We start from the raw sequence: 23,517 nt of genomic DNA, 5'->3' as shown, positions 1-23,517 counted from the left end.
CTAAACTATTATCTTGGTAAAATATTTGGATTTTTGTCCTTGGCTGCAAGCAACCTCCAGAAGAGCTACATTGGTGAATAATAAGAGAGCCTTTTTTATTTACAGCAAACCACTTTCAACCACACCTGAGGTATTTTGAGGAAAGAACATGGATAATAACAGGATTGGAGGGAAGAATGGTTCTCAGGGAAACCAATCCTGAGTCAGAAAAGTGGAACTGGCATTACACACCCAATTCTCACCTGGGGAGAAAGGAAAGCAGCTGAAAGTAAAATTAATCACTAACAGCCAATAACCTACTAATCACCTTATGTAATGAATAACAACCCCAGAAGACTAGGGATGATGAGGAAGATGAGAGCAAACATCCAATGGCCAAGAAACCGACATACTCCATGTACACAAAAGCTCCTGTTCCAAATAGGATTCTAGGGCTCAATCTTTTGTTGTATCATTTAAAATAAAATCTTTTTTTTTTCTTTTTTTTGGTTTTTTGAGGCAGGGTTTCTCTGTGGTTTTGGAGCCTGTCCTAGAACTAGCTCTTGTAGACCAGGCTGGTCTCGAACTCACAGAGATCCGCCTGCCTCTGCCTCCCAAGCGCTGGGATTAAAGGCATGCGCCACCACCGCCCAGCTTAAAATAAAATCTTAAAAGTTGCACTTAATAATATCCAAGGAAAGGGTTGAAGGATCCCAACTCCATAGTTAATCAAAATACAAGCTAGAGCTTTTAACTGGCATCTCAAAATAGGAGGCATTCTTATACGACTGGGCCTAGATTACATTATATCTCCAGGTAGTTTTGAAGTAAGATTGAATTAGAGGACAACCAAGTGATGTCAGCTGCAAAAAGTCATTGCTTGCATAATGCATGTCGACATATGTGGCATAAAAAGCAGTATGAGAGCAGGGATTGTTTTCTTAGCAAACTTCTTATCTTTTTAACATCTTTTACTCCAACATCACTGACGTCAAACCTTTAACTCACAAAATATACTGCTCCAAAGCTCCCATGGCCAATTTCTCTTAGATCTGTGAAGAGCTTTTCCGGATCTTCTTTGAAGAAGAGTTCTGCAATTTCAGGGTCCTTTAGACTGCCTGCTCTGTTAGTTGATGGCATCCTGCTGAGCAGTCAGCTGTCTGATTCTAATTTTATACTGCTATCCCAATGCCTGGTTCATCTGTATGAATGAAGCCACGCTGACATAAACTAGGAAAAGAAAAAAAAAGAAAAAGTTAAAAGTTGCTAAGAATAAATAAAAGATAATTTGTAGTTATTATCTATAAAATTATATCAGATCTACAATGTTAGGGAACAGTGCAGTCTTCTATTGCATTATAAGCTCATCACAATCACCTGTGGCACTTTAAAAGCACAGCATTCCACAACACAGTCCATTTCAATGTTAGGCGCAACTTTAAACCGTGGGAGACTTTCTACTACTTAAATTATCCAATTCTGACAAAGTTAGAAGAGACAATTAACAGACTATTAAAAACATACATAATAACCCACCAAAAGTAGCGACACATGCCTTTAAACCCAGCATTTGGGAGGCAGTGGCCTAAAGACCTCTGTGACTTCCAGATCAGCCAGGGCTACCTACTGAGACATAGTCTCATAACATAAACAAAACAGGTGCTGGAGAGATAACTCATTAGTTAAGTACATATATTGCTCTTCCAGATGACCTGCATTGATTAAGTACTGAGCAACTTAGAAAACTTCTAAAAAAACCAGTAGATTCCTTGGAGGTTCTGCTACCAATTCCTTTATATGAGATTATCTACCACTTAAAGATGGTTGTCATAATTGAGATAGGCTTAAGAACCTGGGTTCTGGGATAAAACTGGCTGAATAGGGGGCTGGAGAGATGGTTGAGAGCACTGACTGCTTTTCCGGAGGTCCTGAATTCAATTCCCAGCACCCACATGGTGGCTCACAACCACCTATATTGAGATCTGGTGCCCTCTTCTGGCCTAGAGGCATACATGCAGGCAGAACACTGCATGCATAAATAAATCTTTTAAAAACAGGCTAAATATAAATCCCAACACTATTCAGACACTGTCTCCTTTATTTTTAAAGTATAAAGAAAAAAACCTACTTTATACTTTATAGTTATGAGGGTTACATGAGTTACTGTGTGTAAGTTCAGACTACTACTCTATCATAGTAAGTACTATAACGAATGTCAGGGTTTTTTTTTTTAGTTCACTTAATTTCAGGAATTAAAATTGGAGTGTATTTCATTAGATTTCTAGGGGGTAAAGTGCCATCCAATTCTTCCTATGCTTTTTTTTTTATAACTTCTAAGCCAATCTCATTTTACTGAAATATTAGGATCAATTAAAAAGTTTAATTTCTAAGTTTTATGTATATTTACATTTTGCCTGTGAGGCACTATACTGGGAATCAAACCTGCATCCCCTAGAAAAGCAGTAAGTATTCTAAAATGTTGAACCATCTCTCCAGCCCCAAAAGAACTAACTTTAGTTCTTACCAGAAAATACATGTCTTTTGTATCTCACTGTAGCAACACCACACTGTAATAAAAAATGTGTGTGTGTATAGATATAGATGGAGGTGTGTGTGTGTGTGCATATATATATATATACACATACATACATACATACATAAAATAAAATAAAGAAACTGTCTTGGCTTGTGATAGGGCAAAATAACAGAGGTAGGACTGAATGCTGGGAGAAAGGAGGCGGAGTCAAGAAGAAGCCATGGAGCCACTGCTGGAGACAGATAGGCTAGAACCTTGCCATTAAGCCATGAGCCTCGTGGTAAAATATAAAATAATGAAAATGGCTTAAATTAGGATGTAAAAGCTAACCAATAAGAAGTTAGAGCTAATAAGCCAAGCAATGATCTAATTAATACAGTTTCTATGTGGTTATTTCGGAAGTCTGGGAGGTCGAGAACTCACAAGAGGCCTCCTACAACAATGAAGAGTGTTAATTTGAGTCCTATTTTTTCTAACATATATGTAAAATGTGTGTGTGTGTGTGTGTATAAAAATAGAAAAAAAATTTATGTACACACACATGGCCAAGGCATCTCAAACTCACGGCAGCCCTCTTGACCCAGTCTTCTGAGTACTGGGGTTACAGGCAAGTACCACTATACCCCAATTCTAGTTCTAATAAACATTCAAAGCTAGTTGTAGCCGGGCAGTGGCGGCGCACGCCTTTAATCCCAGCACTCGGGAGGCGGAGGCAGGTGGATCTCTGTGAGTTCGAGGCCAGCCTGGTTCCAGAACAGGAACCAAAAAAGCCACAGAGAAACCCTGTCTCGAAAATTAAAAACAAAAAAAAGCTAGTTGTAGTACACACGCCTATACTTTCAGCACTCAGAAGGATGAGGACAGGAAGATACAGAGTTCATTCTTACTTACATAGCAAGCTTGAAGACACCACCACCAAACCACATATACAATCTTTTTCTTTTTTTCTTTCTGAGACAGGGTCTTACTGTAAAGTCCTAGGTGGCCTACAACTTGCTATGTAGATCAGACTGGCCTCAAACTCACAGAGATCTGTCTGCACCTGTCTCCCAAATGCTGGGATTATAATCTTCTAAAAAAGACTAGAAGAAGCTGGAGAGATGGGTTTAGTAATCAAGAGTCCATACTACGATAGCAGAGGACCTTAGTTCAGGTCCAACATCCTTATCAGGTGGCTTGCAAATGCCTGTAACTCCAGTTCCAGAGTTATCTGACATCCTTTTCTGGTTTCCACAGGTTCTTGCACACATGTGGTACACATATTCTCAACCATATAAATAAAATCTTTCTAAATTATATTAACTTAATTCAAGAGTTTCAAATATGAGTTTTTACAGTTAAATAACTTCAACATTTCCCTAACACAGCCAGGTATTTGACCAAATAAGCCAAAAGCAACAGAATTAGAAGACAATCAGAATATATTCAGTATTACTTAAAGAATGTTTCTTGAATCAACAATGATGATTTCACAGTATTTCATCTTTTATGAATCTTCAAATTTTCATAAAAGGGACATTATTGCCCCTAAGCAACTGATTATAAGGTCTATAAATCAAGATTCTGGCCTGGAATCTTGATAACAGACAACTGAAGTCAAATGCTTGGTCCCTTGAGAGAAAAAAAATGGAGTCTTTTATACACAAAATTGACAGAGAGTACTACCTACTGTATCTTTTTCTCAACATATGGATATACAAAGAAGCATGCATATTAATAATTACAATATTAAATACAAACAGCAAAGGTCATCAACAGGATGAACAAATATATGACTTACACTCAAAACCTTTAAATTATTTGACAGCTAACTCAATCATTTAAACATAATTATAAGTTTAGGGTTGGAATTAGACGGTTATTTGGCTCTAAAAGGTCAAATATCCTTTCTCAAAAATCACAAAATCAATTAATGTTGAGAAATAAATCATTAATACTCTGAAGCATCTGCCTATGTACAACTTAACATATTGCATAAATCTCAAGAACTTAACAGATCTACTATGACCCATAACAGAAATTTTTATTTAGCATGTTCAATAGTAATATTACTTCTATGATCCTTTCTGGTTCTTAGTTTCTGATTCCTCAGTATAACACAATGAAATAAAAGATTTTCAGACTCATGGAGTTGTGCTATATTTTTTGGTTTTTGTAGTTGCCCTAGTCCACTGCCAATTTCTCTATGACTGCTAGTTGCTATCCAAAGCTTTAAAGAATGTCAATGAGATTCTACTACTACATGACCTATGTGAGACACTAAATGAGGAATACATGATAACTGTTCTGAAAAAGCTAAGATAAATAATTACACAAAAGAAATACATCTTATTAGCTACTACACTAGAACACCAAAATGAGTCCAAAAAAAATCTGAGAAAAACAAGAACAGAATAATTAGAGCACTGGGGACAGTTTTGTTGATGAGTACCTGAACAGATAAACCAAGATTAAAATAAATAAATAAATAACATCAAAGGAGCACAAAAATGACACCATATACACAGGCAGAGAAGGTATTATAAGGTGTATTGGGCAGAAATGTTTAAAAAAAAATATGCCTGGCAGTGGTGTCATGTCTTTAATCCTAGTACTCGGGAGGTAGAGGCACATGAATTTCTATGAGTTTGAGGCCAGCTTGGTCTACAGATCAAGTTCCAGGACAGGCTCTGTAACTACTGGAAAACCCTGTCTTGAATGCCAAAATAAATAAATAAATAAGCAAAAACAACACCGGGTATGGTAGCATCTGCCTTTAATCCCAGCACTCAGAAGGCAGAAGCAGGTGGATCTCTGTGAGTTCAAGACCAGCCTGGTCTACAGAGCTACTTCTAGGACAGGTTCCAAAGCTACACAGAGAAAACCTGCTTCAAAAAACAAAAAGTAAGTAAAATAAAAAACACAAATCAGATTTTTATCACATTTCTGTTTTTATCATTTTCACACCATTTAGAAACAGAACAAAATAGAACTTCAAAGAATAACAATATATAGCACAACACCTGAAGTCGTCTTCTGAGAACACACACACTACACATGTACATACAACACAACAAACATACAAACACCATACATATAAAAACAACAAAAAATAAGGATTATAAACTTAATTTTTAAAAAAGAAATAGAGCTGGAGATATAACTTAGTATCAGAGGCTGGGAGTGGTGGTGTGCACTTATAATCACAGTGTTGGGAGTCAGAGAAGTTTTAGGCTACACAGAGAATGTTGGGGGAAGAGAGAGGAATCTTACTCCCTGAGGAGTCATTCTTCCTCAACACCCTTTAACTCTTTCTTGACCTGTACTGCAACCATTCTCTGTACGTGGCACCTCAACATCCACTCACCAACATGTTTCTCAGTGGTGATTTTGCTCCCCAGATAAGATCTGGCAACATTTGGAGACAGATTTCACTGCTAGAATGAGCAGCCAAGGGCTTGCCACTGACAACATGAGCAGAATTCAGAGATATTATAAAATATGCTACAATGCACAATACAGATCTCTGTAACAGCCTGCCCTTTCCCAAATGTTGATGCTATGCTATGGTTAAGAAATTTTGTATTGCATGTATTTATTTCTATGTCTGGACCATACTCAACTACTCAAATTAAGATGGTATCAGGTGTTACTTATTTCTGTCTCCTATAGAATTTAGTAAACAACACATTTAAAAACCTATGTTATAAATACAGATAAGCCTTGAACCTGTTTTGATAACTACAGACAGTGCAGAGATTGTAGCATTCAGAACTAAAGAAAACATACACATAAGAGAAGATGGATGGCTCAGCTGATAAAAGCACTTGCTGCCAAAAGTGATGACCTGAGCTCACCCCCCGAGACCCACATAGTGGAAGAAGACAACAAACAGCTGCCTCAAGTTGTCCTAGTTGTCCTCTGACTTCCTCATGTGGGGCACACGGGTGCACACACAGACAAATAAGTGTAATAAAAAATGTAACATGAGGAAACCAACCTATGTTTGGATTTTGTGTTTTCCTAGCACATGCCATTTAAAAAAAAATCACAATTTATAACTGTTATCTCCAAAAAGTATTAATTTAAAACTGATTTCTGTACTTATTACACCATAAGTAAATCAAGTGGCTTACAGACTATGATTTTTTCGTTTTAATTTTACAGAGTTTATTATTAAAAACTTGTAGATAAATAAAAACATTACACACCAGAATTAACTAGAACCAAAGTCTATACACTCAATAAACTTTCTATACAGTTAGAACAGGCATTTAGAATGGAAGTTGTAGAGCTTCACATTAAACTTTATAATCTCAGTACTGAATATATTTTATGCACTTATCTACCATCAAAACAAAACAAAAAATCCAAAACAAATCTAAATGTAGAAAACCAATTAGTTTATGCTTCAAAGGAGAAAAAGGAGGTAGGCACAGTAGTCTACCTTCCGCCATAGAGGGTGTGATAGGAAAATTGAAGTGAGTTTGAGATCAGTCTAGATTACATCATGAGTTTCAGACTAGCCTGAATTGCAGTATGAGACCTCTCTCCCAGAAAGAGAGAAAGGGGAAAAAAGGATGTGGAAGAAATTTTCAAAAATACTTGAATGCTAACACAGTGCTAGCTGAACAAAGTGCAAAAGATGAGTACAAAAATCTGATCCTAATAAATTCCTAACCCTAAAAAGAAAAAATTTTGACCTCACTTAGTAATGCTGTTTCATCAACTTTTTATGAATTAATCTCTTTCTTGGTCTCAACAGGATTAAACTGGCAGAATCAATCCAACACAAACTACAAGGCCAGGCATTGTAGCATATGCTTGTAATTTCAGCACTTAAGAGGATCAGGAATTCAAAATCAGCCTTGTTTACATAGCAAATTCAAGGCTGCCACCCTACAATGACACCCGCTGTTCCCCTCACCCAGACTATTTAATGTGTATAAATACTTTGCCTGCATGTATGTATGGGTACCATATGCATGCCTGACACTCACAGAGGGCATAAGAGGTTGCAAGATCCCCTTGAAATGAAGTTATAGATTGTTCTAAGCCGCCATATTGGTGCTGGGAATCAAAGCCGTGTCCTATGCAAGATAGTGCTCTTAACCGTTGAGCCATCTTCTCTAGCCCCAAATCTTTCTTAACAAACAAAAAACCTAGCCTAATAATTACTTTTATAAAGGAATTAAAAGAAATCAAAATACAAGGTCTATAACATACAAGTACACTGAAAACCTTTTTTTTTTTCAAGACAGGGTTTCTCTGTAGCTTTGGAGCCTGTCCTGGAACTAGCTTTTGCAGATCAGGCTGGCATCGAACTCACAGAGATCTACCTGCCTCTGCCTCCCAAATGCTGGGATTAAAGGCATGTGCCACCATGGCCGCCTCATACTGAAATCTTTAATACACTTAGTATATCAGTTATATTCATTATAAAAACTACATACCACAATTAATATTTGAACATTAAATCTATATTCTCAAGCAAAAAAAATATTACTTTCTTAGTATGCTTCAAATAAAAAGTTTAACTGCTGAGCACAGTAGTGCATACCTCTAAGTTGGAGCTACTTGAAAGCTGACGTAGAAGGATCACTTAGCCCAGAAGGTCATGACCAGCCTGAGTAATACAGCAGAACCTTGCAACAAGTGAAAAATTAAAAATAAATAAATAAAAATAAGGAAGCTAGAGTCTAGTTAGTAGAGTGATTACCTAGTATGTACAAAACCCTGGGTTTGATGCCCAGTGCCACATAAATCAGAGAAGGTGGCACAAGGTGGTAATTCCAGCACTGGCTGCATAACAAATTTGAAGCTAGCCTTAGATACATGAGACCACATCTCAAAAATACAAGTTTTCCCTTTTGAGGGTCAGGGAGACAGGAATATACTTCAGTAGCAGTAAACAAACTCATTTAAGAACAAGACCACAAATTCAATTTTCAGAAATACCAGAAAGTTTTCCCTACTAATTCTGCAGTATACAATACATTATACATTATACATAAGATGTGACACATATTCCCAGTATAAAAACCTCAGGAGTTATCTGCTCCGTGGTGGTGTATGTCTTTAATCCCAGCACTCAGGAGGCAGAGGTAGACATTTATTTGTGAGTTTGAAGCCTGCCTAGTCTTCAGAGCAAGTTCCAGGATAGTTAAGGCTACACACAAAAACCATGTCTTGAAAAACCAAAAAATCTCAGGAATTATTTGCAAAACTCTTTTAGAGTATTAACCCTCCCCAGGATTTCTTTGATAAAGTCCTTAATACCTACCAAAACTTGAGCAAGTAAGACTAGACACTGAAATTAGTAAAGATTTAAAGGTAGAGAATTACTGAAATAAAGGCAATACAAGCATTCTTCAAAGACATGCAATTAGAAGTAAAGGGGGGTCTAGAAGAGCTCTTGCCTAGCATGTGTAAGACTACTGTTTCCATACTCAGCTGGGATAGAATTCTAAACCAATAGATAACAAGTTACCCAGAAAACCTTATGGCAAACAAATTTGCCTTAATAATGTTACCCCTTCCTAATGTACCACACTGACATTTTTCATCACTTAATTGGTACTGTACTTACTAAATTGAGTCCACAACATTAATGATTCACAACCTAGAAAGTAATAACTTAGAGTAACTAACAATCATGAGAAGACCTTGGATTTCCATGAATATCTATATAAGTTGAAAATAAATTATTTAGAAGACTTAAAAATAAAGAAAATCCATACAGGGGCTGAAAAGATGGCTCAGAGGTTAAGAGCACTGGCTCCTCTTTCAGAGGATCTGGGTTCAATTCCCAGCACCCACATGGCAGCTCACAACTGTCTGTAACTCCAGTCCCAGGGAATCTGACACCTTTACACCAACTCACATGAAATAAAGTTAAATAAAATTATTTTAAAAAGAAAATCCATACAGGATAAGGACAGTATCTTTTTTGTTTTGTTTTTTTGTTTTGTTTTGTTTTTCGAGACGGTTTCTTTGTGTTATCTCTGAGTGTCCTGGAACTCACTCTGTAGACCAGGCTGGCCTCGAACTCACAGAGATCCACCTGCCTCTGCCTCCCTGAGTGCTGGGATTAAAGGCATGCACCATCCACTGCGGCTCATACAGGTTCCCACCACTTAGGACACTGAGACAGGACTGTTACAAATTCAATATAAGCCAGGGCTATACAGTAAATTCCAGGTCAGTCAGGGCTACAGAATGACACCGTTTCAAAAAAAAAAAAAAAGAAAGAAAGAAAGAAAATATATGGGGGCTGGAGAAATGGCTCAGGGGTCAAGAGCACTGCCTGTTCTTCCAGGACCAAGGTTCAATGCCCAGCACCCATATTTCGGCTCTCTAACTGTATGTGTGTGTAACTCTTGCCCCAGGAGTTCCAACAGCTTCACACAAATACACACAACACATGCAGGCAAAACACCAATGCACACAAAAGAAAAAAATGGCCTAAAGAAATGACACAATCATTAACAGCATTTGTTTTTCTTGCAGAGGATTTAGGTTTAATTTTCAGCACCTACATGATAGCTCATGACATCTGTAACTCCAGTTTCAGGTGATCTGAGGCCCTTTTCCTGACTTCTGCAGGCACCAGGCATCAACATGACAAACAGACATGCATGCAAGCAAAATATGCATACACATAAAAACATAAAAAATTATACACACACATATATACTAATTTGTCAAACTAATATATTCCATTAATATATTTTCAAGGTGAAGACACAACTACAAAGACTATCTAAATAAAAAAGCTTAGATGGACTGAAGAGATAACTCAGCAGTTAGAGTATTGGTGGCACTTCCAGAAGACCTGGGTTCGATTCCCAGCACCCACACTGAGTGGCTCACAACTCTGTATTTTTTTTTTTTTTTTTTGGTTTTTCGAGACAGGGTTTCTCTGTGGCTTTGGAGCCTGTCCTGGAACTAGCTCTGTAGACCAGGCTGGTCTCGAACTCACAGAGATCCGCCTGCCTCTGCCTCCAGAGTACTGGGATTAAAGGCATGCGCCACCACCGCCCGGCTCACAACTCTGTATTAACTCCAATTCCAGAAAGGTCTAAGGTGCTCTTTTGGTCTCTGAGGATACAGCATACATATGGTGCATATACATACATATACTCAGGAATAAACACGGCACACAAAATGTATTTTAGGAGCAGGTGTTGGCAGCACACACCTTTAATCCCAAAAGCTCAGGAGGCAGAGGCAGGCAGATCTTCAAGTTCAAGGCCAGCCTGGTCTACAGAGTGAGTTTCAGTGTAGCCAGAGCTACATAAAGAAACCCTGTCTCTAAAAAATTAAAATATTTTACAAACTATTCTCTTACCTTGCCTCCTCACCAATAAAGTAAACATAATAATTTTTAAGCTCAACTTTAAAATATGCCCATTTTACTATGATTGCTTCTGTCCCATTCATTACCTGATAATTATTTTATAGAAACTGAACTTTGCATGCCTTTCTAAATGTAATTCACCTGCCTTAAAATTATTTGATCAAAAAATTTAACAGGGACTAGAGGAATGACTCAGCAGTCAAGAGCACTTGCTGCTCTTGCAAATGACCTCGGTTCAGTTCCCAACACCCACTGGTAGCTCAAAACCCATAACTCCAGATCCAGAGATTTAATGTCCTATTCTGACTTCTGTAGGAACAAGGTACACATACGGTACACAGACATATGTATGCGCAGACAAAGCACTCATGCATTTAAATCTAAAAAGTAACAGAATAAAAAAAATTTAAATGTATCAAAAGAAAAAATGGGGGTTGGAGAGATGGCTCAGTGGTTAAGAGCATTGCCTGCTCTTCCAAAGGTCCTGAGTTCAATTCCCGGCAACCACATAGTGACTCACAACCATCTATAATGAGGTCTGGTGTCCTCTTCTGGCCTGCAGACATATACACAGCAGAATATTGTATACATAATAAATAAAATAAATATTTTTTTACAAGAAAGAAAAAGGGGAAAAATGGCCTTTCTTTGCTTAGATAAGTCAGGGAACTGTTAAATGCAGTTATATTTAAATAATAGCTTTGCTGGGTAAGATGGTGCACACCCAGTAATCCAGCACCTGGGAAGTCCAGTCTGGACAGCATAGTAGAAAGCAACAAGAGCTGGAGAAATACTGATGTACTTCAGTCAGTAGAGTGCCTAGCATGTACATAGTTCTGGAATCAAGCCCCAGCACCACAAAAAAGATGTAGTGGAACATGCCTATCATCCCAGCACTGGGGGGGTGCAGCAGGAAGACGAGAAATTCATAGTCATCCTCAGCTACCCAAGCTCACAGCCAGCCTGGCTACATAAACCCTGACTTGATAAATAAATGCCTAACACATAACTGATGCTTGTTTTGAAATGGAGTTTTCTTATGTTGCCCAGAATGGCCTAGAGCCATCTGGGCGCAAGAGATCCTGCTACCAAGGTCTCCCAAGTAGTAAATTGACATTTTTAAAAGAATAGCAATAACTAGTAAACATGGTACTTAGTAATATATACTTTTATTTAGAGGCAAGGTTTATATTTTACAAAACTCTTCCAGCTTTTAATTTTGTCACTATTTAGACTATAATTCAGAAACAACAAAAATCTGCTTCTAGCACAAATGGAAGAGAAGGATACTGATACAAAGAATTGTTACCAAATGATGACAAAAACATCTCAAACAGAACTGTTCCTAGTAGCTAGCTAGGAATTGTTGATTTTTAAAAGGAATGAGACACTGTTAACAAAATTAAACATCAAATTTTATCACTTAAAAAAAAATCAGTATTTTAACCCAGCAATGGAATAAAATCAAACACTAAAAGTTTTTATCTTCTCACTTACATTTTATAACAGGAAACCTTGAATATATTTTTTTAAAAATCCAGCCATAAATAAGTTCAGAAACCTAAAAGGCAGATAGATGCACATATGTTGACACTTTATTTAATGGGACAGTCCCAATTTCATATAGGATTCAACTACATAAATTTGACTTTTTTCTAAGAGACTAATTCATATATGATTCTGAACTGAACAGCAGCCCTTAGCCAAAAAGCTTCTAATTTCTAAATGGTTAAGTTAGAAAAATTAAGTTTGCTGTTATAACAGACTACTGATAACCAAAGGGATAGGAGTGATAAACAAACCTATTTTAAAACATAAATCAGCCAAACACTGATATGGGATGTCTTTCTGTACATGTGTTGTATTTATTGGTTGATGAATAAAGCTTATTTCACGCAATGGCTCAGCAGAGTAAAGCCAGGCGGGAAATCCGAACAGAGATATATAGAGAGAAAGCAGGCAGAGTCAGAGATGCCCAACAAGCAAAATGTGAGGTAACAAACCACAAGCCTTGTGGTAAGATATAAAAGAATAGAAATGGGTTAATTTAAGATGTAAGACGTAAGAGGAATATGCCTGAGTCATTGGCAGTGTTGTAATTATAGCTTTTGTGTGATTATTCGGATCTGAGCGACCAGCAAATGAAAGCACAGTTTCTAGATAACATGAAAAACACAATCTTAACTCTAGTTCCAATGTCAACATAGCTGACCCCTATAAAACTTACAGTGTTAGCCGGGCGGTGGTGGCGCACGCCTTTAATCCCAGCACTTGGGAGGCAGAGGCAGGCGGATCTCTGTGAGTTTGAGACCAGCCTGGTCTACAAGAGCTAGTTCCAGGAGAGGCTCCAAAAAAAAAAACTTACAGTGTTTACTAAGTATTCATGTCTACTGGTTGCGTTTGCTATGTGGGCCAGACAAAGATTCATATGCCTCTACCTCCCAACTGCTGGGATTAAAGATGCACACCACTACGCTCAAGTAGAACTAGCAAATTCTTAAATTATCTCTTATGGCTAGTAAAGAGCATTCAATCTTAGCTTGTGTGGTAGTCAATGCCTGTGATCCCAAAATCCAAAGGTAAGAACAGTTAGGAACACTGGGTTCAAGGACCACATCGCTATAGGCTACTATGCAATACAGCATGACCCAGACTAAAAAATATTATTAATTAATTAAAATAAAATAGTGCTGGAAAGATAGTGCTCAGCAGTTAACATTTGCTGTTGTTGTTATTATTATTTTTTTTTTCTGGTTTTTCAAGACAGGGTTTCTCTGTAACTTTGGAGCCTGTCCTGGAACTAGCTCTTGCAGACCAGGCTGGCCTTGAACTCACAGAGATGTGCCTGCATCTGCCTCTGCCTCCTGAGTGCTGGGATCAAAGGCATGTGCCACCACCTCCTGGCTTTGCTGTTATTGGAGAGGATCAAGGATCAGTTCTCAACAACTACATGGCAGCTCCTGTTCCAGGGGATGTGATGGCCTTCTACTGGACTCTTTGGGCAGCAGAATACATATTAGAAAGAGAAAGACAGAGAGATAAAGGGAGAGAGGGAGAAAGAATTGTGAATGAGCACTCAAGAGTAAACAAAGGGGAAGACGCGGTAGACACCTTTAATCCCAGCACTTGGGAGGCAGAGGCAAGTGGATCTCTGAATTCGAGGTCAACCTGGTCTACAAAGTAAGTTTCAGGACAGCCAAAGCTACATAGAGAAGCCCTGTCTCAAAAATATTATGTATACAACATTCCTTCCATGTATGCTTGCATGCCAGAAGAGGGCACCAGATCTCACAGATGGCTGTGAGCCACCATGTGGTTGCTAGGAATTGAACTTAGGACCTCTGGAAGAGCAGTCAGTGCTCTTAACTCTGAGCCATCTCTCCAATCCCTAGAAATAATTTTTTTTTCTTTTTTGGTTTTTCGAGACAGGGTTTCTCTGTGGCTTTGGAGCCTGTCCTGGAGCCAGTCCTGTAGACCAGGCTGGTCTCAAACTCACAGAGATCCGCCTGCCTCTGCCTCCCAAGTGCTGGGATTAAAGGCGTGCGCCACCACCGCCGGGCCTAGAAATTATTTTTTTAAAAAGAGTAAGCATCAAATTTTTCAAGCATCCTATAATTAGTATGTTTGTTGTTGGTAGAATGGCATCATAATATAGGACTAAATACCACTATATGCTTCCATATATAGATTTTTTTTTTAAACGACAGGGTCTTATGTAGCCAGGCAAGACTTAAACTTAATCTGTAGTCAAGAAGGATCTTTAACTTTTGATCTTCCTGCCTCCACCTCCATGCTGGGATTACAGGCCACTGACAGAATTACAAGCATGTTCTACCATACCCACTTTATACAATGTTGAAGACTGAACCCAGAACCTTAAGTTTATTACTGACTTACAACCCTAGCCCTAAGATATACTTATTTTGTATTAACATGCAAATAATTGCCACATTCAAAAATTCTCTAAAAATATAATTATAGGGGGCTGGAGAGATGGCTCAGTGGTTAAGAGCACTGACTGCTCTTCCAGAGGTCCTGAGTTCAATTCCCAGCAACCACATGGTGGCTCTCACAGCCATCTATAATGAGACCTGGTGCCCCCTTCTGGCTTGTGGGCACACATGGAAGGAATGCTGTACACATAATAAATAAAAAATATATATAATTATAGCTGGGCAGTGGTGGCACACCCCTTTAATCTCAGCACTCGGGAGGCAGAGACAGGCGGATCTCTGTGAGTTCAAGGCCAGCCTGGTCTACAAGAGCTGGTTTCCAGGACAAGCTCCAAAGCTACAAAGAAACTCTGTCTCGAAAAACAAAACAACAAAAAATATATATATAATTATAGAAAATATAGTAATTACTTCCTATTTAGTGTGCACATATATTTGGTCCTGTAACTCAATGAAAGGATTACTTGTTTAGCATTCTCAAGGCCCAGGGTTTGATCCCCAGCACAGCAAAATAGGTAATTTTCATCAAAGTTTAAATTTAAGACATCATTCTTTAGAATGGAAGCAATGTTTTGATACTATTAAGATATTCTTGGGGGCTGGAGAGATGGCTCAGAGGTTAAGAGCATTGCCTGCTCTACCAAAGGTCCTGAGTTCAATTCCCAGCAACCACATGGTGGCTCACAACCATCTGTAATGGGGTCTAGTGCCCTCTTCTGGCCAGCAGGCATACACACAGACCGAATATTGTATACATAATAAATAAATAAATAAATATTTAACAAAAAAAAAAGATATTCTTGAAGTCAAGTGATGGTGATGAATGCCTTAATTCCAACATTCAGGAGGCAGGCATAAATTCAAGGTCAGCCTGGTCAACACAGATAAACTCTGTGGTGGAAGGGGGATATTCTTGGTGCAGGTGAGATTACTCAGTGGTAAGAGCAGTTGCTGAACAAGCATGAGAGCCTGAGTTTAAATTTCCAAAACTTAAATTTCCAAAACCTAGTTGTGGTCATGTGCACCTGTAATCCCAGCATTGTGGGAGGCACAGAAATGAGAATTAATGGGGCTTGTTGGCCATCAGCTACCTCTGGATTCAGCCAAGATACCCTTGCTTTAAAGGAATAAGGCAAGAGACTCAACATCATCCCACACATGGACATACACATTTTTTTTTAAAGACACTCTTAAATTGGCCAGTAGTGGAACACACCTTTAATCCCAGCATTTGGGAGGTAGAGACAAGAGGAACTCTGTGAGTTCAAGGCCAGCCTGGTCAACAAAGCAAATTCAGTTAAACCAGTCTTGGTGGAGCACGCCTGTAATCACAATTCAAGAGGCAAAGGCTGAACTGCAGCAAGTTCAGGACACCCTGGTCTACCTACTGAGTTTCAGGCCAGCTAGGATTCACAAAGAGATTATAAAAAAAAAAAAAAGAAAAGAAAAGAAAAAAAGTACTCCATTAAAATCCTCTAAAACAGTTAATTCTTAGAAATTCTTCCACTTATAAAACATGAGAATAACCAAATTAACAAATCAGATATCAAAATGCCAAAAATTAAGTCATTAAAAGGGAATCCAGAGAAAGAGCCAGTTGTGAAAGAACAGGAAGTGATGTACACTCCATTTTGTGGATGAACTATTTAGGAACATAAGCACCACACTAATCTGGAATCAGCTCAGACTAACAGCTCTCAGTATTCTCTGACAGTAGCATCAGAAGTCATGAAAAAACCCTCAGATAGTTCTTTCCTTAATAATAAATTTCTTTAACTGATCACCAACATACTTTTGCCACTGCTACCAGCTATAGAGAAGATACCTTAGTTCTAATATGAAATAGTAAAGTAAGCAATTAAACCTATACCCTGTATATCCTTAAGCTTTGTGGCCATTATTGGTAAGTCACTCTTCTTGCATCTTTCCAAGATAAAAATAGTCACCCTTTGCTAAACAGTATGTTTGGGTTTCTATTTGCTCGTATGATATGAACCCATTATCAACAACAAACCATAAAACAGAAAATTAAGCATGACCTAACTTTTTCTGTATGGGGAGAAAACTATATATCCTGCAAATAGGACAACATGCACTTTATGTCATGAAGTAAAGAGTCAAATAGAGCTTGGCACAATAGCTCAGCACTAAAAGATTAAGGCACTACAACTGCCACAAATTCAAGGCCAGCCAAGACTGCATAGTAAGAACCTCCCTCAGCGGGCATTGATGGCGCATGCCTTTAATCCCAGCACTCAAGAAGCTAAGGCAGGTGGATCTCTCTGCGTTTGAGGTCTACAGAGTTACAGGACAGGCTCCAAAGCTACACAGAGAAACCTTGTCTTGAAAAACCAAAATAACAAAAACAAAAAAACTCCCTCAACAAAAACAACAAATTCCAGGCACACTGGCACAGATTACACCTGAGGTTCAGGTCAGGGTTAGCCTCAGCTACACAACATTTAAAGATAATCTGGACTACACAAAATCTTGTTCCACCACCAAAAGAAAGAATCAATTGAATGGTACTACTTACATTAAATGAACTAGGGTGAATATTAAAATAAGTAAGGCAGAAAGTTTCATTTTTGAGAAAAACATAACACAGCTTTCTCAAAATCATGAAATAAAAGAATTTTGGACAAGCATGGTGGTCCACACCTGTAATCCCAGCACACAGCAGGCAGAGACAGGGAGATCTCTTGTGAATTTGAGGCCAGTCTAGCCTGCATAGCAAGTTGCAGGTCAGCCAAGGAACTCACTACTATGTAATAAGACCCTGGTGTTGTTTTGTTTTTTTAAGACAGGGTTTCAAAAAGACTCTGGGTTTTTTGTTTGCTTGTTTGTTTGTTTGTTTGAGGTTTATCAAGACAGGGTTTCTCTGTTTAACAGTGGTAGCTGTCCTGGAACTAGCTCTACAGACAAAGTTGGCCTCAATCTCACAATCCACCTGCCTCTGCCTCCCAAGTGCTGGGATTTAAAAGTGTGTGCCACCACTGCCCAGCCAAGATCCTGTTTTTTTTTTTTTGTTTTGCCTTTTCTTTTTGTTTTTTGTTTGTTTGTTTAGTTTAAACTGGATGGTGGCAGGCAGACACCTGTAATTCTAGAACTTGGGAAGTTGGAGACAGAGGTATCAGTAAGTCAGCCTCAGCTACACGGTTACACTACCCTGTGCTACATGAGATAGACCTTAAATCAATGCCTAACACTACTGCTACAGCTTTAAATCTTTGTATTCATAACTTAAAAGTAACTCACTAAGTTCAGACATCAAATATCATTTGTTAATAAAATGTCAAGACAATTCATTAACATATTTTAGTAATCTTTATTACTTTAATATTCACATATGGAACATTTTTAAATCATTTCACTAGTAAAACTAAATAGTTAAAAAAAATGGAGTCAGGTGTGGAGGCTCACACTTGTAATCCCAGCACATGGGAGAGTTAGGCAGGAAGATTGCTGAGTTCAAGGCAGCCTGAACACAAAGACCCTTTCTATAGAAAGGGGGTGAGGGGATGTGTTTGTACATCAAGACTCCTTTAAGGAAGAAAAAAAAAGTAAAAAATGTGTATCAAGACTTCTTCAGAACCTGAATGCTAATTTATTTCAGAAGGCACTTACCAAAATGCCCAAACTGCTATTTTTACTTCTACTCTACTAAGGACAAAAATCAACAAGTCCTGTTGACAAACCAGACAAGATGGATTCTTTTAAACAAGTATGACATGCAGCAAAAGGGGAGCGGGAGAGTACAGGATACAGACCACAGCATAATTGGGAGCATTACCTTGCATTTCCTTAAGAAGCAACATCGGCTACATAAAAGTTTGTAGCATAATCATTTTCAGAAATTTCTGTATCAATGTCATGCAAAACAGTATTAATCTTACAAAGTCACAGTCCAGGGGCCAATGTCTGATCATCTGACAGTTTGAATATAATAATTTCTAATAATTCTCCAAGAACTACAAAAGCTAAAGAGGAAAAGGGGAAAGAATAATGGGAGGGGTATAAAATTACTTTATTAAATCCTAACAAAAACTAATCCACCCAACCGCCGTGCCAAAAGTCAATCCCAGGCATCCTCTCTCTCAAAACAGAGCAAGCAAACTGTTCTAACATGAGGCCATATACTCATGTTAGAGTATGAGCGGTCATACTTCCCATGGGCATATCTCAGGGGAAAAATCTGAACAGTACTGTAATCGATTTAAAACCAAAGGGGAAAAAAAACTAACCTCCCCAAGGAAAGCGCCATTACTTGCGTGTATATATATTGGTCTGTGTATGAAGAAACTGACTTGGACTTCTGCAGCATTGCAGTAGACTAGAGGACAGAGAGAGGGGGAAGGGGGGGGGACAGAAATGCTTCAATCACCCCCTACAGAAAAAGGTATAGATTTCCTGTGGGGGGGGCGAGGGAGTTATCCAGTTGGCTACCCAGAGCATTCTCCGTTCCCAAGAATACAGACACTACAAAGGAGGAGGAGCAGGCTGAGGAGACCTGAAAGGGACCTCGCGCCTTTAAGTCGGGGTGCACGTCAACTCAAATCTCCCTACTAGGGCCACACCTTCCTAGAAACATCCCCTTCCACCACCTCTTCCGGTGACCCTCAGGAAAAAGGAATGCAATTGCTCTGGCCCCTAGAAACAGGAGGGCACCCAGCTCACCAATGTCTTCACCCCACCCACAGAATCACAGACCCTCCTTGTCTCCCTCCCCCACTCTACCCCTAGATCTCTCCCTCCACCCAGAGGCCTGAGTGGGCCGAATTTCCCCGCCCCCTCCATGTCTTCCTTTCCCAAAGCAGAGGTGCCCTTACCCCTTCGCCGGCAGATCTGGGGCGGAGTAGGCAGGCGCAGACCCCTGGAGCGCTCCGGTGGACGCGGTGCTGGAGAGCGAGGAGGGAGGAGGAGGGGGCCCGGCGACAGACCGCCGCCCCCCCCCCCAGCCGCCCAGCCCAAGCTCTGCGACAAGGGGGCGGCGGGGGGGGGGGGGGGGACGAGGGGACAACCGGGGTCGAGGAGGCGCCCTTAACGCTCGGGCTCAGTTAAGATGGCGCGGGGAAGTGCCGGGAGTCGCCGCCGCCGCCTCGGGGGAACCGGCCCGGGCCTCGGCCGCCTCGGGTTCTCACAGCCGAGGCCCAGTCGGTCCCCCGCCGCGGCCCCTCGGCGGGCGGGCCCACGCGCACCCCTCCGCCACCACCAGCACCCCTGGGAAGGGGGCGCTCACAAAGGGAAGAGAGGCCGCGGGCCGGCGGGCGGCGGGGCGGGGTCCCCAGGGGCCGAGAGGCCTGGGAGTTTCGCGACTGCTCCGCGCTCTCGGCTCGCGAAGGGCGCAAGACGAGTGGGACCCCTCCTCTCTCCTCAAGCGGGCGGCGGCACCGACTCACTCTCCTCGCCACCCTCCCTCTCTCCTTCCAAGCCCTGAAGCCACAGAGCTCGGCCGCTGCCCAGGTTCCCCCCCCTTCCCCGACACCACTCCCCTCCTCCCGACACACATCTCAGTCTCAGATCTCGCGAGATTTCTTGCCTGACAGGCCCGACCCTGCTCGAGACACGCCTGCGTGCGCGCGCGCGTCCCCGGGAGCGCGCGAATACTTAGGCTGGGCGGTGTTGCCCGAGCTGCCTTGAGTTCTGGGCTGGGTCCAGTTCCACACTCAGCTGGGTAGTGCCACGCGGGCGTCAGGTGCATGCCGTTCAGCCCGGAAATCCTAGGGAGATGAGCTTGTCTGCACTCTTCTTCCCCCTTCCCACCTCCAGAACATCAGCCTCCCACTTATCCTGCCAAAGTGAAAGTTTGCTCCAAAGTGTAGAACATTTCATTCCTACACACCTTAGTTGGACTCCTCGTGGGATCCAGGCATAAACTTGGCAGCATAATCACTAAGTAGCTGCGTTCGTACGATTCTAATAGTTGAATTTGGAACGGCAGTTAGACTTGCCTGTAAACCACCCTGTATATCTGTGATGGAAGGAAAGCGACTTAAAAAGGCTTTGTGGACTTAGGGAGAAACTTTTTTCAGTATAAAAGCAGTAAACTGGTGGCACACCCCTTTATTCTCTTTCTTAAAAAGCAGCAAACCGAGCCGGGCGATGGTGGCGCACGCCTTTAATCCCAGCACTCGGGAGGTAGAGGCAGGCAGATCTCTGTGAGTTCGAGACTAGCCTGGTCTACAGAGCTAGTTCCAGGACAGGCTCCAAAGCCACAGAGAAACCAAAAGAAAAGCTTTCCAACCTCTGTTCTGGATCCTGCAGCCGCCGCAGGCCGCGATGTTGATGCCCAAGAAGAACCGGATTGCCATCTATGAGCTCCTTTTTAAGGAAGGAGTGATGGTTGCCAAGAAGGATGTCCATATGCCCAAACACCCAGAGCTGGCAGACAAGAACGTGCCCAACCTTCATGTCATGAAGGCCATGCAGTCTCTGAAGTCTCGAGGCTACGTGAAGGAGCAGTTTGCCTGGAGACACTTCTATTGGTACCTTACGAATGAGGGCATCCAGTATCTCCGCGATTATCTCCACCTACCTCCGGAGATCGTGCCTGCCACCCTGCGCCGCAGCCGACCCTGGCAGGCCTCGGCCCAAAGGGCCAGAGGGTGAGCGCCGGGCGAGATTCACAAGAGGGGAGGCGGACAGAGACACCTACAGAAGGAGTGCTGTGCCCCCTGGTGCTGACAAGAAAGCCGAGCCCGGGGCTGGCTCAGCCACGGAGTTCCAGTTTAGAGGAGGCTTTGGTCGTGGACGTGGTCAGCCACCACAGTGAGCTTGAAGACTGTTGTTTGGAATAAACTTTAAAGAAAAGTGTAAAAAAAAAACCAAAAAAAAAAAAAAAGAAATTGCAAGTTTGAGTTGAAAGCTACTTTAGGCAACAAATTAACACCCTGTATACACATATACATGTGTGTGTGTGTGTGTGTGTGTGTGTGTGTGTGTGTGTGTGTGTGTGTGTGTGTGTGTGTGGAGAGAGAGAGAGAGAGAGATGGTTGAGAAGTTGAGAGCAAGTACTGCGTGCTCTTGCAGAGGACAGAAGTTCAGAGCTCAGCACCCATGTGGGGCAGCTCATAACCAACTGTAACTCTAGCTTTATACTGTCCGATGCCCTCAGGTACCCTCTACCAGATCTGCATTTGTGTATGTTTTGTTCTCCTAGTGTGGTGACCCATGACTGTAACTCTCCCAGTATTTTGGTGTTTGGTGTGGAGGCTGGAGAATCAGCAGTTCAAAGTGAAGGTAAGCATAAAGAGTTTGAGCCTGTCTGGATTATACAAAACTCAAAACCAAGTGGATACACAAAAAGAACACCTAAAGCCATTTAAGACTGTGCTGGAGCTAGGGAGATGGCCCAGCTAATAAAGTGCCGGCCACACAAGCAGGAGGTCATTAGTCCAGATGCCCGTCACCCATAGGGTTTGCACCTATAATCCCCATACTGCAGAGATAAAGAGGATGCCAGACTCACAAGCATCCAGTCCAGTCAAATAGGGCAAATTCCAGGTTTAGTGAGAGACTTTGTCTCAAAAAATAAAGTAAGGGACTGGATGGAGAGGAGGGTGGGGAACCAAGGTCGGAATGTAAAATAAACTATATAAATATAAATAAACTATATAAAACTATATAAACTATATAAAACAAGGGGGTATAAAGTGAAGGGTTAGCAAGGTGGCTCACTGTGGGTAAAAGATCTTGCCTTGAAAGTCTGATGCCCGGAGTTCAATCCCTGCAACTCAAGTAGAGGTTGGAGAAGAGAACTGATTCCACAAAGTTCTTCTCTGACCACCACACCTGACACTGCAGTGTTCATGCCTACGTATGCATATCATACACCCACATATTAATAATAATGTTTTGAAGAGGAGAGGCAGCATGGTGGCTCGTGCATAGTGGCTCATTGTGGCATCATACACCCACATACTAATAATAATTTTTTTTTTAAAGTGGAGGTCAAACATGGTGGCTCACGCCTTTAGACCCAGCATTTGGGAAACAGAGGCAAATGGATCTCTGTGAGTTCAAGACCAGCCTAGTTTACATTAGTGAGTTCCAGGACAGCCAGGGATAATGTAGAAAGTCTGATGCTTCAAAACAAACAAACGCACATAAAAACAAAAACATGGCGAGCCATAAAGGGAGACATCTGATGTGGACATCTGTCATCCACATGCACAAGTTCCACGGGCAAACACACACGCATACATACGCAAAATTTTGGACTGTTTGGGTGGTGGCTTATGACTGTAACCTGAGCACTTGGGAGGCTGAGGCAGGAGGATGATTCCAGGCCAGCCTTGGCTACTTAGTGAGATCATGTGTCAACAAGGACAACAAAGAGGAGGAGGAGGAAAGGAAAATTTGCAGCCTGGGTAGAGTTCCGAAGGACAACAGTTGTCAAGAATGCATACGGCCCTAAATTAGACTACCAGGCACTGCCATGATGTCTCATTAACAAACGTATCGACTTCAATAAATAGATCCGTCTTGGTAGTTCTATGAGCAAATTTTACTTAGAAAGTAAAACACTGGCTCAGCGGTTAAGAGCACCGACTACTCTTCCAGAGAACCCAGGTTCAAGTCTCAGCACCCACATGGCAGCTAACAACTGTCTATAACTCCAAGATCTGACACCCTCACACAGACATACATGCAGGCAAAACACCAATGCACATAAAATAAATAATTTTTTAAAAGAAAGGGAAAACATAATT

At 40.9% G+C, this 23,517-nt stretch overlaps 1 protein-coding gene and 1 pseudogene across 4 annotated transcripts in view; one reads left to right on the top strand and one right to left on the bottom strand.

Moving 5' to 3' along the window:
* Positions 1–20,285, bottom strand: part of Taok1 (TAO kinase 1) — an 80,863-nt gene extending 60,578 nt beyond the window's left edge. Inside the window, exons 1-3 of one of the 4 annotated variants that reach the window (XM_075991560.1) lie at positions 19,636–20,285; positions 19,051–19,139; positions 988–1,209 (exon numbers count right to left, since the gene is read on the bottom strand). In XM_075991560.1, coding sequence (XP_075847675.1) covers positions 988–1,119 — 132 coding nt within the window. In that variant the 5' untranslated portion in view covers positions 1,120–1,209; positions 19,051–19,139; positions 19,636–20,285. Of the gene's footprint in view, positions 1–987; positions 1,210–8,054; positions 8,140–18,599; positions 18,741–19,050; positions 19,140–19,635 lie in introns of those variants that run through there. The other 3 variants (XM_075991559.1, XM_075991558.1, XM_075991561.1) reach the window with 3 other exon arrangements.
* Positions 20,286–21,082: 797 nt separating this feature from the next.
* On the top strand, positions 21,083–21,651 carry LOC142831899 (small ribosomal subunit protein eS10 pseudogene; annotated as a pseudogene).
* The last annotated feature ends 1,866 nt before the right edge of the window (positions 21,652–23,517 follow it).

Source organism: Microtus pennsylvanicus, chromosome 11 (assembly GCF_037038515.1).
Source record: "Microtus pennsylvanicus isolate mMicPen1 chromosome 11, mMicPen1.hap1, whole genome shotgun sequence".
In the NCBI taxonomy this organism is placed as follows: domain Eukaryota; kingdom Metazoa; phylum Chordata; class Mammalia; order Rodentia; family Cricetidae; genus Microtus; species Microtus pennsylvanicus.
The sequence above is the reverse complement of the archived record's forward strand: the minus strand, read 5'-3'. Positions and strand labels throughout refer to the sequence as shown.